The following is a 20,178-nucleotide window of genomic DNA, read 5'->3' on the forward strand; positions in this document are numbered from 1 at the left end:
GTCGTCTGGACGTTGCAGGATAATAATGTTAAAAAATGTCAATATATCCAATATATTAATATATCTGTGCATTGAGTCATGCAAAAACAGTCGTCTGCGGTGTTGCAGGCAGTGAGGCAGTGTGTACTGAGTTGTTCACTTGCAGATGAGTGTAATGTTACAGGAACTGAATCAGTGTACTTTATGATGTGAAGCAATTGCAAATTTCACTGCAGGTAGGAAACGTTTGTCACCATCAGTATGAGTCAACGGCAGGACTGGCTGCATGATGGAAGTGTGCACATCAAACACAACAAAAGTGTTATGGAAATAATAAGAGACCTCGCATCAAAGGTAAACTATTCACGTAATGGGCATCACACCGCACCCTGCAATGTTATGAAAAATTATTTTTATTTTCTTACATCTAAGCTGTGGTAGAGGTTAGGTTGCACACATTTGTACCCATTACCCATATGTGGCATACTGAATATCTTTTACGTTTGGAATCATCTGCGTATTTTAAGCAGTAAGAAGCTAGTTCACATAATTTATGTACATAGTTAATTAGTATAATATAGTACACTTGATGTGTCCTTCAGGATCAGACAGAGGTGTTCTACCTGTTTGATGTGGACGAGGCTGTGAAGAAGGTGCATCAGTGGCGCCTTCTACTGCCGCAGGTCACTATGTTTTACGGTGAGTCCAGGAGCTGTACTGAAGTTCTTGTCTTCCATTACACATATGTCAAGATGAAGTGATGGCATTTTCGGTCAAGTTAAAATGGACATTCTCTCGTTACGCTTTATCATTCAAACTGAGAAGATGGTACTTTTAATCATGATAAATTGGACAAAATATAGAACTAGTCTCTTATTACAACTCAGCAATCAAAATCGAGACATGGTAATTTATACAAGTTAATGTGGGCTTCAGTTCAGTATTCAGGGTACAAGAGTGACTGTACTGGTCTAACTTAAGTGACAGGAAAATATAAACTTCGGAGACAGAGCACACTAAGGTCAATGATATTTTTTACGTTATAAAAGAGCAGAAATGGAAGTGGGCAAGAATAAGGGCTAACCGACGAAGCAAAAAGCTGACTGACTGGACTCCAAGAGATTGGAAACATAGCAGAAAAATGCCAGACAGGAGGTGGAGAGATGAGATAGAGAAGTATGCATGCATAACGTGGCAGAGTTTGGCTCAGTCAAGGAATCCATAGATAGGTTGGGGAAGTCCTTTGTTCAGCAGCGGGCTTGCAACGTCAAATGATGATGGTGATATATAAAGATATTTATATTCATTTCATCATCATCATCATCATCATCCGGACCTCCTTTCCCACCCAAGGGCAGGGTGAGGAGCAGCAATGTCCAGACAGCACAAACTTGCCCAACCCAAATAGGCCATACTCCATTCACTCATCATTGAAACCCCCGGAATCCTGGCTCTACCGGATACGCCAAAAACATTCACCACATTCTGCAGCTTCACACAAACGTATCCGAAAGCTGCCATGCTCACAAGGCATGCCAAAATCCCTGATCATGCATTTCTCCTCACAGCATTCATCCAGCCAGCTCGATATCTTGTCAGTTCCCTAGCCTCACCGACTTCCAAACCTCTCTTCCTCAAACACTCATCCACCACATCTCTCCACCTTCTCCTTGGCCTACCTCGCCTCCTTCCTCCTTCAAATTCGCTCAGGTAAACCTTTTTCACCACTCTGTTGTTATCCATTCTTTCGACATGACCATTCCATCTCAGGACACTCTCTTCGATTCTGGTGTCCACCGACTTCACTCCACTCCTTTCACGAATCACACTATTTCGTATCCTATCCACCCTCTGTACTCCACATACATTCCTCAACAGTCCCATATCCACTGCTCTTACTCTTGACTTTTCATTTTCATGCCACGCCATAATCTCACACCCGTATGTTAGAGTGGCACTAACACTTCCTCATGTAAGCCTCGTGCAGCTGCAACACTCAAGCCTCTGTTTCTTATCAAGGCCTTCATTGCACCAGTTACTTTTCTTCCTAGTGTCACTCTACTTTCAACTTCTTTTGCATATTTTCCTCTCTTTTTCTATCACTGTACCCAAGTATTTGAACTCTCTCACCAATTCCAGTCTCTCTCCATTCACTGTGACATCACACTGGGAGTCACCTTCTCTCTCAGTAACCATCACTTTACTCTTCTCTACATTTATTCGCAAGGCACGACGCTCACAGACATCAGCAAAACTCTGCACCAGCCTACCAAGTTCCTCTCCCGTACTTGCAAGCAGTACTGCATCATCAGCATACAACAAATTTGAGATATTCCACCTATCACCATTCATTACCAACACCATCCCTCTCTCCATTACTCGTGTTTTCACTTCTTTCATCACCCCATCCATATATATATTGAACAACCTTTGGGACATCATGCAACCTTGTCGCACGCCCACACCGATTGTGAACCATTCACTTAGATGCCCATTAACCTTACACATGCTTCGCCACCATCATAAAACCTCTTGACAGCACCTAACAGCTTAACATCTGCATTTAAGAGGAGTAGACTGTAGCACCAGTCGAGCAGGGCAGTACTCCCGACGTTGGATGGAAAGCTGATGACAGGGAGTGCTGGAGTTCCCGTTTCATTAGCCCTCAGGACTAGTTCCTGAACATCCCCCTTTGTTGAACTTTTTCAGTGTCTCAGTTACACAGAGAGTAGGCCAGCATGCTCTCCAACACAAATTTCTCTATCTAGACCAAACTACATGCACAGTACATACTACACTTCCTTTTCCATAATTCAAAAAAAAAAATAATGGCGTCTCATCACCCAGCCTCGGAGTCCCCGGGGGGGGGGACCATAAATGCCCCCACCTTCCGCCCCTCTCCCGGTGACGACTCGAGGTGCCTGGAACCACTGTCAGACTCTCTTCTTCATTTCTGCAACATTCGCGGCCTTTCCTCTAACTTTCGCTCTGTTGAGCACCACCTCTCCTCCTCTAAACCTCACCTTCTTTTTCTAACTGAGACTCAGCTGTCTGAGGCAACTGACAGCAAACCCTTTTTTGTATCCTCCTACTTTCTCTATACTCATTTCAAAGCCAAAGGTGGCTGTTGTGTATATATACGCAACGACTTATCTTGCTCTCATGTTCCTGAACTCGATCCTTCTGAATTCTCTAAACTCAGGCTTCGGCTTTCCTGTCATTCTCTGACTAAATATATCTGTGCTGTTTACTTGTCCCCTAATTCTACTGTCTATCAAAAATTCTTCGAGTAACTTACTTCTACGATGGAACACATTCTATCCATTTCTCCTTTCTCTGAAATCTCCATGCTAGGAGATTTCAATGTTCACCACCACCTTTGGCTCTCCTCTCCTTTCACTGATCCTCCTGGTGAACAAGCCTACATCTTTTCTATCCTTCATGACCTAGAGCAGCTTGTACAGCACCCTACCCATATCCCAGACCGCCTTGGAGAGAGCTCCAGCATACTTGACCTCTTCCTTACAACTAATCCTTCTGCTTACACTGTTAATCTTTTCTCTCAGTTGGGCTCCTCCGATCGCAACCTTATCACCTTAACCTGTCCTATCACTCCAGTATGGCCTGGGGACCCTCCAGAGAAACGTCGTCTGTGGCATTTTGGAGCTGTGGATTGGAGGCCTTCAGGCAGTACTTCATTGATTTTCCCTGGAATGATTATTGTTTCCATGGCCGGGAGCCATCTGAGTGTGCCTTGCGCATTATGGAGGTTATTCTCTCGGGCATGGAAGCATACATTCCATTCTCATATCCTTTGACTAATGCAAGAAAGCATTGATTTTATCACGCTTGTTCTAATGCTGTCCGCAACAGTGAGAGGGCCTACAAAAGGTACCAGAGCCAACCCACCCCTGAATCACATCTTTTATACGTTTCTGCACGGAATCGTGCTAAGTCTGTTCTTCGCTCTGCTAGAAATAATTTCATCCGTACTAATGCTTCCAACTTTCCAACTCGAATTCTTCCCACTCCTTCTGGCATCTTGCCAAAAACCTTTCTAACAACTTTATCTCATCATCCTTCCCTCCTCTTTTCTACTCTGTTGGTTCTATAGCTATTTCTTCTACTGATAAAGCAGATCTCTTCACACAGACTTTCTCCTCCAATTCCACCTTAGACGATTCCGATGCTGTTCCTCCATCACTTCCCCCCTCTGACTTTCTCATGGCTGACATTAAAATTTCCTCAGCTGATGTATTTTCTGCCATCACTGGCCTCAATACTAACAAGGCATATGGACCTGATGGAGTCCCTCCTGTTGTTCTCAAGAACTGGGCTTCTGTGCTTACACCCTGCCTAGGCAAACTCTTTCGCCTTTGTCTGTCAACTTGTATCTTTCCTTCTTCCTGGAAGTTTGCTCTCATTCAGCCAGTCCCAAAGAAGGATGACAACTTCCAACCCTCCAACTATCGTCCAATTGCTTTAACGTCCTGTATTTCAAAAGTTTTCGAGTCAATTCTCAATAGAAAAATTTTAAGGCATCTTTCCTATCACAACCTTCTTTCTGATCGTCAGTGTGGGTTCCGTCAGGGATGCTCCACTGGCGATCTTCTCACCTACCTTTCAGACTCCTGGTCATCCTCCTTTCGGGACTTTGGCGAAAGCTTTGCCATTGCACTTGACATCTCAAAGGCCTTCGATCGAATCTGGCATAAATCTTTAATATCCAAACTGCCCTCTTACGGTTTCTATCCTTCCATCTTGCCTTCATATTTAGCTTTCTTTCTGGTCGTTCTATAGCCGCTGTTGTAGACGGTCAACGTTCTTCTCCTAGATCTATCAACAGTGGTGTTCCTCAGGGCTCTGTCCTATCACCAACTCTCTTCCTTTTATTCATGAATGACCTTCTAAGCTATACATCTAACCCTATCCAATCATATGCTGATGACTCCACCCTTCACCTTTCCATTCGGTTCCCTCAACGCCCATCTCAGCAGTTACTTCAACAAACAAGGGATGAGGGTATGGCACACCTAATGTCTGACTTGGCTGGTATCTCTGACTGGGGTAAAAATAATGTTTTTAATGCATCTAAGACTCAGTTCATACACCTATCAACCCGTCAAAATCTTCCACAGATATACCCACTAATGTTTAATAATATTCAGCTTAATCCTGCATCATCCTTGAACATGCTTGGGGTTTCATTTACTCGGGACTTATCTTGGAAAGACCATATTACATCTCTTGTAAAATCTGCTTCCAAGAGATTGGGTGTGCTAAGCCGACTCCGTTCTTTCCTTACCCCTGCACAATTGTTGACTCTATACAGGGGTTTTATCTGCCCCTGTGTGGAGTACAACTCTCATGTGTGGGGAGGCTCCCCACATACAGCTCTTCTCAATAGGGTGGAGTCAAAGGCTTTTCGTCTCATTAACTCTCCTTCTCTTACTGACTCCCTTCAACCTCTGTCTCTTCGTCGCACTGTTGCATCTTTATCTCTTTTCTATCGCTACTTTAAAGCTTACTGCTCATCTGAACTCTCTGCATGCATTCCTCTACCTCTATGACGGGCGCGTAGCACCCGTCTAGCAGCAAACTCTCATCCCTTTTCTGTCCAACTCTCTAATGCAGAAGTTAACCGTTACTCCCAGTCTTTCATTTATGCAACAGGTCAACTCTGGAACTGTCTCCCTCTGTCTGTATTTCCTGCTGCCTATGATCTCCAGTTTTTCAAACGCAGTGTGTCCAGGCATCTCGAAATGAATGGATCTTGAATTTGGCTCTCTCTTGTATTTTGTTTTTCTCTTGGAGGGAACTGTTATTGCGTTCTCATGGTCTTTGGTTCCTTCTTCCTTGCATTAAAAAAAAAAAACATACATGTGCAAAACATTCCACAATCCCTCTCTGTCTACTTTGTCGTATGCTTTTCCAAATCCATGAATGCTATAAACACCTTATGGTTCTTCTCACAAGCCTTCTCTGCTATCTGTCTCGCTGCAAATACTTGATCCACACATCCTCTGCCACTCCTAAAGCCACCCAGCTCATCTCTCACCAAGACTTCTGATATCTCTCTTACTTTCTCTATAATAATTCTTCCATATACCTTCCCTACCACATTCAATAAGCTTATGCCACGATAATTATTGCACTCACTTAGCTCACCTTTATTTTTGTACAGGGGTACAACCACAGCCTTTTTCCACACTGCAGGCACAGTTTCATTCATCCATGCCTTCTTACATATCTCCAGCAAGCACTTCATCCCACTCTCTCCACTACATTTAACCCCCCGCATTTCTGCATACATCTCATCAACCCCAGCTGCATTCCCATTTTTCAGCCGTTTCACAGCGCTCTTCACCTGTGTGAGTGTCACGCCTCCTGGCACTGCATTCCATCTCTGCACACCCCCAAAACCAATCATGTTTACAGCCGCTCTGCTCTCTCTATTCCCATTCATCAGACTTTCAAAATATTCTTTTCATCTGGTCCTTACGTCACCTCCATGGGTTAGTAACCTACCATCTGCATCCTTCACACTGTCACATTTCTTTTCGCTTTCACTTCTACATTTCCGCACCTCTTTCCAGAATAACTTCCTATTTTCAGAGTAGTTTGCATTCATTTTTCTTCTCAGATCATCATTTACCTCCTGTTTCCTCTTCACTAGTCTCTTTACGTGCGTCTTGCTCTCGATGTACTCAGTTCTTATTTCAACTGAACCCCTATCCTGTAACCACTTAAGCCATTTCTTCCTCATTTCCTCCACTGCTTTCTTAACCTCCTCATCCCAAATGCCGTACCCTTCTTTTTTGTTGATACTCTTGCCACACTACACACCTCTTTAGCATTCCTAACTAAGCAGTCCCTATATGCATTCCATAGGCTGTCCAGATCCAATTCATTCCATTTCACTGAATCTAACTCGTCCTCTACTTTGGTCCTGTAATCATCTGCCACTTCTTTGATCCTCAGCTTCTCAACTTTCAGTCTTTCACCCTGACTGCTCTTCTCTCTCTTGATCCACCTCACTCCTCTCAGCTTGATCTTGCATACCACAATCATATGATCTGACAGACCTCCACATCGTCCTCTCACAGCCCTCGTATCAGCAACCATTCCCATCATCGACCTCTCTACGAGCACGTAATCAATCAGGCTTCTTTCAACACGATCCCCGTTTCCTTTATACCATGTATATTTATGTGCATCTTTGTGTTTGAAATACAAATTACAAATGCACAACCTCTTCTCCTGACACATATCCTTTAGTCGATTCCCATTATCATTTTCTTCTGGTACTCCATAACAACCCATTATGTCATCATCTGGACCAGTGCCTACTCTTCCGTTCATATCCCCCATCACGATCACTTTATAGCTCCTGGGCATTTCTCCCACTACTTCACCCAGTTCATCCCAAAACCTGTCTTCCTCTCTTTCACTCCTGTCCTCACACGGTGCATACGCTACAATCACTGCTACTTTCACCTTCTCAAACTTGAACTTGACATACCTACACTTTGAGCTGACACATTTGTAGTCTCTCATTCCACTCTGCCACACCTCATTCATCAATAAGGCAACTCCTTCCTTACATCTTCCTCTCCCATTCATTCCCGATCTTACACATTTCACACCCTCCCACACCTCCACTTCGCACCCTTTCATCTTCGTTTCATACAATGCCATCACAGCATATCTCGCACTCTTGAACACATCCACCACTTCCACCCTCTTGCTCTCCTCAATCACACCTCGCACATTCCACATGGCCACACGAGTCCGCCCATTTGGTTGGGGCCCAGGGCAGGTATTGGGCCCTCTGAAGCTCTCTCAAACGACTGCCATGATTAAGTGATTTGGATAGGGGAATCTTGAGAACACAACCCTGCCAGAAACCCCGGTTATATGGTTACCACCCAGCGTAGTAAATTGTTTCCTGGGTACAGGAAACCATTTTGCTTGTCACTCAGTGTAGAGCTGATATGGCATCACTCTACATTGAGTGAGTGGATGATGGGCGCACCAACCTACCACATTTGTACATGTAATAATATTCTATGAATGTTATTGGGAATTTGCGTAACCAGTGACATCTTGAAATCCCTCTGGAATTCGTGAAATGAGTCTAAATTAGGATGGGTTAATTAAGATTAGGTTAATTTAGGTTGCAATTAGGTTAGGCTGGGATAATCTAGCTTAAGTTTAGGTCAGGTTAGGATAGGTTAATTTAATTTAGATGAATGCTAAGTTATGTTAATCTTGCATCTAAATTAACCTAACTGAATCTAACCTAATTAACTTGCCTAACCTAACCTAAATTTAACCTAGATTATCCCAGTCTAACTTAGCCGTGGCCTAAGTTAACCTAGTCTGAATTAACCCATCTTATTTTAAACTCATTTTTGAATTCCCTAGGGATTTCAAGAAATCACTGAGTATACAAATTCTCTCTCTCTCTCTCTCTCTCTCTCTCTCACACACACACACACACACACACACACACACACACACACACACAAAGTAAATCCAAGCCAACGATGGGTGTAATCTTTAAGGCCATATCCGACTTGAAGACATTAATCATAAAATTACCAGACGCCCATTTGACTGTATGTTTTCCACCCAAAATATGTAGCCGTCTTCTGGGCTACAGGGATCACACTGGCTTGTCAGTCAGATTTGAGTCATATGAAAATGCCATTAAATCGAGGGAATGGATGGATGGGTGGTTATCCACAACTATCAATATTCTGACACTGTACTTATCTTTGCAGCTGTGAAGTGCAACTCCTACAAACCTTTGCTGGAAATACTGGCAGCGCTGAATGTCAACTTTGACTGTTCTTCCATAGTAAGTCAGATACTTAATATTATTCTATAATGAATAAAGCACAGGTACACCTAGTTCTAACTGCAAGTTAACATAAATATTTTTACATAAGTATTTTATTGATATCTATATTTCTATAAATCGGTCCTCTATTGCACCATCAGGAATGGAAGGGCTTGGAATGTAAAGGCTATGCTTGTTAGTCCAAATATTTAAGGCGACTATATTCCATTTCATCAAGTCTGGCACCACCAGCGATGTCGTCAATGCCTGTAGTGTTGATGTAAATTCCCTGTACTAGGTGAACCTCTTCTTATTACCTTAAGAACCAATATAAAGGCAATACATATAGGTATATCCAGCGCTGAGGACCTTTATCAATGCTACAGGTGTTGACGACATCAATGATATAGTGCCAGACTTGGTGAAATGGAGTATAGTTAGTCACTCAGCCTGAGTGAAAGTAAGCGATTAATAAACCCCAACAATTCTCTCTGATGTAAACCCTTATGAACCAAATGCAGTTGGAGTATTCAAGACCACCAGACCACCCGGCGCATCCTATTGATAATACGTTTACTATCCAACTTATCGAGGGATTTCCCGGATGCAGGTAACCAAATGGCTTGTCACTCAGAGTAGCATCACATGGTGTTTCAGTGAATATTTACACTGTTTCCTCGTAAAACATAAAGTGAAATGTATGCTGCCATCACTGATGATATATTACTGGATGACGAACATTACTTCAAGCATCAAATGTAAATATCGTGAGATCCCCATCTATATACGTGATGGGTAGGATATCTACCTTTCTAGTGATCTGACTAATGGCGGGTTCGTTGATCCATCCAGTCTTTCAGATCTTATTGTTTTCATTTGCACGTATTATTATCCCTTCTCGACACTGTGCAGCATTCAGATTCATCTTCTTCGCTTCCACTTTTCCCTCAGTCTTCCTTCGATGACATCCCTCAGAAGTTCGTCTAAACCCATGTCCAGTCCACTTCCTTTGTTTTCTTTATGTTGTATGTGTCCATTTTCCCTCCTCACCAAGTTTTTCCTGCACTGCTTCACTGCTGACCATTTCTGTTCCACGGATGCTCGTCATTCACGCTACCAGCCATAATTCATAGCTTTCTCAGCCGTTTACATTTTCTCCCTAGTGTATAAGATCAAGCTCTGCACAGAAGTAAACTCCAAGTCAGTGAGTTCATAATTTTCCTCAGGTTCAGATCTAAGCCATTGAAGAGCAATGATCTTTGCTTGTGAAGTTCTGCCTTGATCAGTGCTATTCTCAAGCTTATTTTAGTTTCACAATATGTATCAGTAGAAATCATACTTCCATTATACGCAATCTGTAACACTGTTTGTTTCTTTCTCATGAACGCTGATTTTGTCCCCATCACGTTTGGTGTTCTTCATTCTCATATTTTTCCTTAAGTACACATCTCTAATGACGAAATATATATATATATATATATATATATATATATATATATATATATATATATATATATATATATATATATATATATATATATATATATATATATATATATATATATATATATATATATATAATATATATATATATATATAATATATATATATATATATATATATATATATATATATATATATATATATATATATATATATATATATATATATATATATATATATATATATATATATAGCAACATCCGAGCGGTTTAACTCAACTTTGTCGGGACATATCTGGAAGGGCTCAGTTAAGGCCATATGCAACTACTCCAGTTTGAAAATACTCTCCTATTGTAAGTTAAACAGAATCAGCTGAAGGCATCAAGAATAAAATGAATGCGACATTGTTGGACTGAAGGGGCAGCATTATTTTTTTTGTGCCCTAACTCCCAGGCCCACTGTATAACCCAACCATAATTCTTTGCTGCTGCTGCCACAGCCGTTGCTGCTGCCGTTGCAGCTACTACAACTACTACTACTACTACTACTACTACTACTTCTGTTACTACTACTACTACTACTACTTCTGTTACTACTACTACTACTACTACTACTACTTCTGTTACTACTACTACTACTACTACTACTCACTGTGGTATCTCTGGATAAATCTACGTCTAGTGACAAACCAACTGTTTTCTATTAATCAAGAAGCCATTTACTGCCCTGGTGCTAAATATTTAACCAATTAACTCCTGCTGGTTTAGTGGGTTAGGGCGCTTTAGCCTAAATGAGGTTGTGAGGGTTATATCCAAGGGCTGGATGAAGTGTGTTGCTCACATAATGCCAGGTAAGGCGGGTCAACATCACTTTAAATATCAGAACTAAACAGCCTAGCCGGGGGCTGATATATTTTTCTTCCGGTACACTTAGTCATTCAGTCATATTGGCAGGGCCAGAGCGAGTTCAACGAGGAACGACTCGCCAGCGTTGCACCTATGTTCGAAAATAGATGAGACAATTAGGCTCATCAAACTATAAAATTGTCAGATTTGCCGTGCTTTGACATTAAACCAACCTATACCCAGCCAGCTTAGGCCTAACTTCACATTAATTTAGCATAATACCTTATTTTGCTTGGAACGATGAGGAACGTGCAACGTTGCCAAGTCTTTTCTCGAGGCACTCCATCCGACGTTTTCAACACGAGTGGATAACAAAGCTTGCCAGGAAGAAAATTGCGCCGAGAGCTCCAACGCTCCTGGTGGGGAAGAAATAACAACAATGGATGGATGTATTAATTAATAGTAATAATAGCAGTAATAATATTAATAATAATAATTATTATTAGTATTAGTATTATTATTAGTATAATTAGTATTATTAGTATTATTATTATTGTTACTATTATTATTGCTGTTGTTGTTGGTGCGCATGTCATGGTTGTTATTGTTTTGATCAGGGTGAGGTGGAATTGGTGAGGGACTTGGTGAGCAGCCCATCTAACAGCATCATTCTGGCCAACACTTGTAAACGCGCTTCTGCCCTGCATCGCCTTAGGGATCTCGGCGTCTCCCTCATGACATTCGACAACAGCAGAGAACTTCACAAGATTAAGTTACATTACCCGGCAGCAAGGTACTGTACATTTTAACCTCTTCTATCGCGTGACCCCATTTGCGTTTTATTCTTGTCGATATATATATATATATATATATATATATATATATATATATATATATATATATATATATATATATATATATATATATTATGTGTGTGTGTGTGTGAGTCCCAAGGGGCATAATTTGAAGATTAGAGTTTGAACTCAGCAAATAGTTTTTTTTTTTTTTTTTCGTTTTTCACCAGTTACTGCTCGGATATTGTCGATCAGACCTTATATAGCCCTTTGGGGGACTGCTGGGACTCAAGGAACGGGGTGATAAATCTATGCCTAGAGTCGGACACATAAGAAAATACATAAAATCAGTGGTCTCAATCTTCAGTATATCCTCATTTGCAGAAGCCATACAACCCGTGAAATTTACTTTTGACTGATATTTAACAGACTCAACTTACTTCATTCCAAATTGACCTGCATCCTTTACACCAACTTTGGCTCAATTCGGAAGAAAGAAGAGTTGGACCTGCGAAAAAACTTGCTTTTCCTGATTGTTCTTAAGTTTAAATCCCATCGGCCTTGCATTACCTTAACCCTTTACACCTGTCATAAAAGATGTCCATAAAATATGAAATTTCCTTGCGGTCATGCCCTTTGACTGACTTATAAAAATGAAAGTCCATTCACAGACTTAGGTCTAAAGGAAGTCTAAACTGAATACCTGTGACCTTGACTATTGTGCTGTTCCTAAAATAATTTTGTCACCCCTCCTGACACACCTTCAATCCTTCCACCAATAATGGTCGAAATCAGATCATAGCGGTTTTTGACATTTGCTTCACACACACACACACACACACACACACACACACACACACACACACACACACACACGTGGCTATAACATAACCTCCACTCTCGCTTTGTGAACGGGAATGTAAAAGATGTTTTTAACGATGAAGTGTACATGTACATTGGTTTAAAACTTGCACCTTTAAGTCAGGATTGCTGAGCTGCTATATGGAATTTACACAAAAACAATGAGTCTACTGTAGTTCGGGTAAAAATTGATAAAATGTATGAAGATATGGGGATGGCAGTGTGCTAGAAAACCATCGACACAAGGCCGAAGAAGTAAAATCAAATGTAATTCCATTGCTACATATTGTTTGTTTATTCTAGTATATGTCATTGTGCTGTAATATAAGTGCACCTGAACAATGTCATGATAATAATACAAGTATTAACCAACCATGAAATACGCAAAAGTATGCCAATTAAAATAAAAGTAGGGATGGGATTACATGTGGTTTACCTGCCCCAACCATGTATGATGCGTTTGACCCACTGCCATCCCTGAAACGTCATACATTTTTTTTTTTTAATACATGGTTGACTCTTTCATTTTTTGTGATTCTGTGTAAGAAAGCTCCGAATATTTTTGTAAGCTAATCAACCTAAGTGCATCATAACAATGACAGAATTAATAAAGGCTCTGACTAACCCACTTTCATTCGAAAAGTATTTATTGAACTGCATAAAATGCTATGGAGAAAACAATGAGAAGGAACACAGAGAGTCCCTAACCCTCACCTTGCTATCTATCTATGACCGAACTTTGGACCTAGCTCTGTGATTTTGAACTTTGATCGCTCCTGAGCTTCTAATAGTTCATCATGTAGTGTACTCGTACATGAACACCTCCACTAAGTTTGGTTCAAACTAAATGAAGCAAAAGTTAAGTGACCTTGCCCTGTGAGCCTTACCCTTGTCCTATTGTTTTCAAAACAGAACAATTTAATTTTTGTTGACCCGGAATCAGTCAACGAAATTTGATCGAAATAAGACAAAAGCATTTTGAGTTGCAGTTCTGGAAGTTTGGAACTGTCTTGTGACCGTAAATTTAGACTTTTTTTTTTTTTTTTTAAATTGAAACACCTCACCATTTGCTCACTCTTTACCCTTCTACCAGGTTGTGTCCAAACCGGATGAAAACTGTAAAAGCTTACATATTCTTGACGGATTATCTTTGTCCTTTTTCAAACAATATTTACTGAGCTTCCAACACAATGGAGAGTGAATCACTTCTGTGGGAAAAAAAGTTATCGTTTATCCATTTTAGAGCGAGAGGGATAGAAAGGAGGAAAGTATGGCGAAATCAAGATTTCTGTTAATTATATTTTAGCATGTCAACTTTTTCTTAACTACTTTAGGGCATGTTTTAGGTATAAAAAAACATGACAATTGATACTACATGCTTAAAAAAAAAAAAAAAAATGCCTCCTTGTTCGAGTACGAAGGATTACACATTTTAAGACGCAGGCGCGTCGGTGCCTTCCCTATATGGTGTCTAGCGACGCTCTGATTCGTATTCTGCTGTTGAGATACCTGATACCGAATGCCAAAGTACGAAAAACTACGACATTTCATGAGGGACTGCCTATAATCAGAATGAGTTTAGTGAGAAATATAATGCCATAATATTTCCCAATAGGGCTGTAAAGGCAACCTACTGTAATACAGATCTTGGTTAACAGTTCGTGGTTTTTTACACCTTCATAAGAACAGCGGTAGAATAACAGGCCGACTCGTTGCGATCCATTTTAAGAAGAGGCAAAAATTAATATCTGTGATTCGTCGTAAGAAACGACTGCAATATCAATTTAAGACTCGTCTGAACAGTCAAAGATTTTTGAATGCGTCTAAGTAAGGCCAGTCCACACGAGCGGGCAGTCCTGACGGGCAAACATTGTTACCAAATCACGTTCCAATTCAGGCGTTTAGAGGGTGGGTGGCGGACACGAGTGTAGATGACGTCATAAGCAGGGAAACCTCGGGCAAACCATCGAAATGCCCCTGCCCGGTATTGAGGCACTGTCTGCTGGGCTGATGGCCGGTATATAGCCAATGGCCGCCGGGGACTGCTCGATCTGGAAACACTGCTAAAACAGTAGTCGGGCACAGACCGGCGGGGCCTAAGGGTAATCGGTTGAAGTAAATAGGTCTTTAAACGTGCTTCATCTCATGTAGCATAGATTTATAATTACTTAACAATGTAGATTTCCTGTTGCCCCTGGTTTTAAATAGCTGATTAAGTGCCTGCACCGCAGAGGAGTTATTTGAGAGGAGTATACAGTATGAAGTGACGTGGAGAGAAAGACGAAGAAACAAAAGAGGAGTTAAAAGAGCGTTGTGGTGGTGAGGCGGGTGTCACTGAAGGCGGTAAGATAAATGGTGTGAGGTGGGGTGGTCATATAGAGAGGCTGGAGAATGAAAAACTGTCTGGGAGAGTGTATGTCATTCAGGAAGAGTGGGGAAGGGGAAGATGAGATGGAGAGGCTGAGTGGAGATACTGTATACGAGTATGAAAGGGGAAGGTGTGAGTTGGAGGGAGGGCAGCCAACTGGTAGAGGAAAGAGCGACATGGCGGCGCCTTGTCTATGGCCACCATTTACGGGACTGAGGTGTCTGACTATAGTTAGGTGGATAGGTAAGGTGGATTGACAGACGGCAGGTGACTGCTGCCTTCACCTCACACGGCAGTATGCAGTGATGTGGTATGTAAGTGTGTGTGTGTGTGTGTGTGTGTGTGTGTGATTAGTTAGGTAGGGTTCGGATCAAGTCTTTGGTCTCGTCTAAGAGCTTCTTAGTGACAGTTCAAAAAGCAAAGTGATGAAATGTCTTTCAGAGGAGACTGTTATATACACAGGTGTGGTTATAAAAGATCTGAATATTTCTCGCCAAACATTGTTACATTAAACTACCCCTATTTCATTCTTTTTTATTTTCCATTATTTCTTTGAGCAATTCGTTTCGTTGCACACACTTATACCCGAACCAATGAACCTCAGTGCCAGCACACTATCCACTAACCCCTCTCATCTCCTTATTCTCGTGTCTCCTACTTTCTGAGTCCGCCACTCTCCACCCCAAAAAACGAATTAAGTGCTATTTGTGGCCGAAAAAGTACCAAGTTTAGTCTGAGAATTTAAGTCTTACACTGTACCACCACCATCACCACAGCCATCAACACAGCCACCACAACAGCCACAACCACCACCGCCAACACGACCACCATCACTATTACCACAACCACCACCATCAACGTCACAGCTACCACCACCACCACCACTGCTGCCACAATTACCACCAATACTACATCACCATCATCATCGTCACAGCTACCACCACCACCACCACCACTACTGCCTCAGTCACCACCAATACAACCACAACCACCATTATCATCATCATCACAGATACCACCACCACCACCATCATCATCACAGATACTACCACCACCACTACCACCACAACTACATCCACCATTATCATTGTCACTGCTCCCACCACCACCACCACAGCTACCCCAGTATAAATCGTCTGTTTGTAGATCAATCAATTAACAGACTTCGGACTGTAGATGGACAACTCTCTCTCTCTCTCTCTCTCTCTCTCTGCAAAGATGCATGAAACTCCACGGAAATGCCCTGCTGCCTTTACCATGTGTGCATATTGTAACAGCAAAGGGGACTGTTATTAGGGGCCAAATCACCCCTTCAGAAAATATTAGCCAAAACAAAATTGGCGTGGTCCATCTAGGAACCATTGCCATCCCCCCTGCCAAGTTTCGTTAAAATAATTTTCTCTAATTTTCGCTCCAATACACACTCCTAGGATTATAGTATATTAGATTCCTTTACGATAACAGAGGCACAGTTTTCAAATGAGGGTCGTGTTTCAGTCAGCCTCCTGCAGCTCAGAACCAATGAACAGCTGCTTCAGTACTCATCACATGCTAAAATGACAGCTGTTTCTGATCTGCACTTTGCTTTGCTTGCAACCAATGATTTCTGCATTGAAGCACTTGCCCAAAAGGAAGTCCTTCTGTTAGCAAACAGTGACCTGTAACGTAATACCAATGTGGCTAATTAACTGGAGTGAAAACACCCCTTTGGAAATACAAGTAGACATGAAACTGAAACTGGTCCACCTGGGACCGAAGTCCAACAATCCAACAAAGTTTCATCAAATTCCATCTCCAAGATTTGACTTAGCTACACACACACACACACACACACATACACACACACACACACACACACACACACACACACAGGATCAGGGTTGCTGTTTTTTGGAAATCGTCTGCCAATATCCTTTCACTGATCCACCTGGTGAACAAACCTACACCTTTTCTATCCTTAATGACCTAGAGCAGCTTGTACAGCACCCTACCCATATCATTAACCGTCTTGGAGAGAGCTCCAACATAGTTGATCTCTTCCCTACAACTAATCCTTCTGCTTACACTGTTAATCTCTTCTCTCCGCTGGGCTCCTCCGATCACAACCTTATCACCTTAACCTGTCCTATCGCCCTGGTACGGCCTGTGGACCCTCCAAAGAAACGTCGTCTGTGGCACTTTGGAGCTGCGGATTGGGAGGCCCTCAGGCAGTACTTCTTTGATTTTCCCTGGAATGATTATTGCTTCCATGGCCGGGAGCCATCTGAGTGTGCCTTGCACATTACGGAGGTTATTCTCTCGGGCATGGAAGCATACATTCCTTTCTCATATCCTCTGACTAATGCAAGAAAGCATTGGTTTAATCACGCTTGCTCTAATGCCATCTGCCACAAGGAGAGGGCCTATAAAAGGTACCGGGGCCAACCCACCCCTTAATCACATCTTTTATACGTTTCTACCCGGAATCGTGCTAAGTCTGTTCTTCGCTCTGCTAAAAATAATTTCATCCATACTAAATGCTCTCAACTCTCCAACTCGAATTCTTCCCACTCCTTCTGGCACCTTGCCAAATACCTTTCTAACAACTTTACCTTATCATCCTTCCCTCCTCTTTTCTACTCTGATGGCTCTGTAGCTATTTCTTCTACTGATAAAGCTGATCTCTTTGCTCAGACTTTCTCCTCCAATTCCACCTTAGACGATTCCGGTGCTGTTCCTCAATCACTTCCCCTCTCTGACTTCCTCATGGCTGACATTAAAATTTCTTCAGCTGATGTATTTTTTGCCATCACAGGCCTCAATACTAACAAGGCATATGGGCCTGACGGAGGCCCTCCTGTTGTTCTCAAGAACTGTGCCTCCGTGCTTACATCCTGCGTAGGCAAACTCTTTCGCCTTTGTCTGTCAACTTGTACCTTTCCTTCATGCTGGAAGTTCGCTCTCATTCAGCCAGTCCCAAAGAAGGGTGACCATTCCCAACCCTCTAACTATCGTCCAATTGCTTTAACATCCTGTATCTCAAATTTTTTCAAGTCAGTTCATAATAGAAAAATTTTAAAGCATCTTTCCTATCACAACTTTCTATCTGATCATCAGTATGGGTTCCGTCAGGGACGCTCCACTGGCGATCTTCTCACCTTCCTTTCAGACTCCTGGTCATCCTCCTTTCGGGACTTTGGCGAAAGCTTTGCCATTGCACTTGATATCTCAAAGGCTTTCGATCGAATCTGGCATAAATCTTTAATTTCCACACTGCCCTCTTACGGTTTCTGTCCTTCTTTCTGTGCCTTCATCTTTAGCTTTCTTTCTGGTCGTTCTATAGCCGCTGTTGTTGACGGCCATCGTTCTTCTGCTAGGTCTATGAATAGTGGCGTTCCTCAGGGCTCTGTCCTATCAGCAACTCTCTTCTTTTTATTCATCAATGACCTTCTAAGCTGTACATCTAACCCTATCCACTCATACACTGATGATTCCACCTTTCACCTTTCCATTTGGTTCCCACAACGTCAAGCTCAGCCGTTACTTCAAAAAACAAGGGATGAGGCTATGGCACACCTAATGTCTGACTTGGCTCGTATCTCTGACTGGGGTAAAAATAATATGGTTATTTTTAATGCATCAAAGACTCAGTTTTTACACCTATCAACCTGACAAAATCTTCCATAGGTATAACCACTGATGTTTAATAATACTAAGCTTAATTCTGCATCATCCTTGAACACGCTTGGGGTTTCATTTGCTCAGGACTTATCTTGGAAAGATCATATTACATCTCTTGTCAAATCTGCTTCCGAGAGATTAGGTGTGCTAAGCCGACTCCGTTCCTTCTTTACCCCTGCCCTATTGTTGACTCTATACAGGGGTTTTATCTGCCCCTGTATAGAGTACAGCTCTCATGTGTGGGGAGGCTCCCCACATACAGCTCTTCTCAATAGGGTGGAGTCAAAGGCTTCTCATTTCATCAACTCTCCTCCTCTTACTGATGACCTTCAGCCTCTGTCTCTTCGCCGCACTGTTGCATCTTTATCTTTTTTCTATCGCTACTTCAATGGTCACAACTCCTCTGAACTGTCTGCATGCATTACTCCACCTCTACGACGGGCATGTAGCACCCGTCTAGCAGCAAACTCTCATCCCTTTTCTGTCCAACTCTCTAATGCAAGAGTTAACCGTTACTCTCAGTCCTTCATTTTTGCAACGGGTCAAGTCTGGAACTGTCTCCCTCTGTGTGTATTCCCTGCTTCCAATGATCTCCAGTCTTTCAAACGAAGTGTGTCCAGGGATCTCGAAATGATCGGATTTTGAATTTGGCTCTCTCTTGTATTTTGTTTTTCTCTTGGGAGGAACAATAATTGCGGGCTCCTGGCCTTTGGTTCCCTCTTCCTCGCATTAAAAAAAAAAAAAAAAATGAGTGACGGACCTGGACGTGGATGAGGCGGACGTCATTCCACATGTGTGGAAAATTTCCTCACTAATCATTTAGGCTATTTTTTTTTTTTTTTAGCTATAAAAATTATGTCATGGTTAGGTGTCATTAACAGGTATTGTGATTTAGATCCCTCATAGTTTAACCAATGAACATGTAGCTTTTGTGTAGCCTGTAATGTCAGCTCATTCAGTATACGGAAGAATACGTTATAGAACACTGTCCACCTGCACCCACCCACAGTCTCATTGCCACCTTACAGATTATTATTACCAAGTTATTTACAAGGCAAATGTCATTCATTAGCAGTCATATTTACTTCAGACTGTTGAGAAGCTGCAGAAGCAATTTCCACCGTAAATCGTGTGTAGAATAATTTCGAAAGAGTTTGGCATGGTAAGATGCCCATCAATTCACAAATTAGATATGGACCATAAGACTCTATATACCTAGGCTGCTTCCCCCAAGAAAGGGAGGTAGCCAAGACAGGACGACACACTCCCAGTTAACTCATCCACACAAACACATTCATTCGCATCTTAGCCCCAAGGGTAGAAGGGACAGATACTCACGGCAGCACACCGCACGAGGGTCAACTGCGCAGTGCAGTCAGCGAC

General features: G+C 42.0%; 1 protein-coding gene across 1 annotated transcript; it reads left to right on the plus strand.

Annotated features, from left to right (window-relative positions):
• Nucleotides 1-240: 240 nt before the first annotated feature.
• LOC145398838 (antizyme inhibitor 2-like) lies at nucleotides 241-14,422 on the plus strand. The gene is made up of 5 exons (XM_080271623.1): nucleotides 241-333; nucleotides 582-678; nucleotides 8,766-8,842; nucleotides 11,730-11,905; nucleotides 14,383-14,422. Exons 1-5 carry the CDS (start codon nucleotides 241-243, stop codon nucleotides 14,420-14,422), a joined length of 483 nt encoding a protein of 160 aa, XP_080127749.1.
• The last annotated feature ends 5,756 nt before the right edge of the window (nucleotides 14,423-20,178 follow it).

Source organism: Coenobita brevimanus, chromosome 5 (assembly GCF_032717465.1).
Source record: "Coenobita brevimanus isolate Jiangsu-jjx chromosome 5, ASM3271746v2, whole genome shotgun sequence".
Classification (NCBI taxonomy): Eukaryota; Metazoa; Arthropoda; class Malacostraca; order Decapoda; family Coenobitidae; genus Coenobita; species Coenobita brevimanus.

Bases quoted from the DNA above. Each gene is read 5' to 3' on its own strand.
- LOC145398838 (XM_080271623.1), top strand. From the start codon at position 241: ATGAGTCAACGGCAGGACTGGCTGCATGATGGAAGTGTGCACATCAAA. The intron at 679-8,765 runs GTGAGTCCAGGA...TTATCTTTGCAG, and splicing joins GCAGGTCACTATGTTTTACG to CTGTGAAGTGCAACTCCTAC. The intron at 8,843-11,729 runs GTAAGTCAGATA...TGTTTTGATCAG, and splicing joins ACTTTGACTGTTCTTCCATA to GGTGAGGTGGAATTGGTGAG.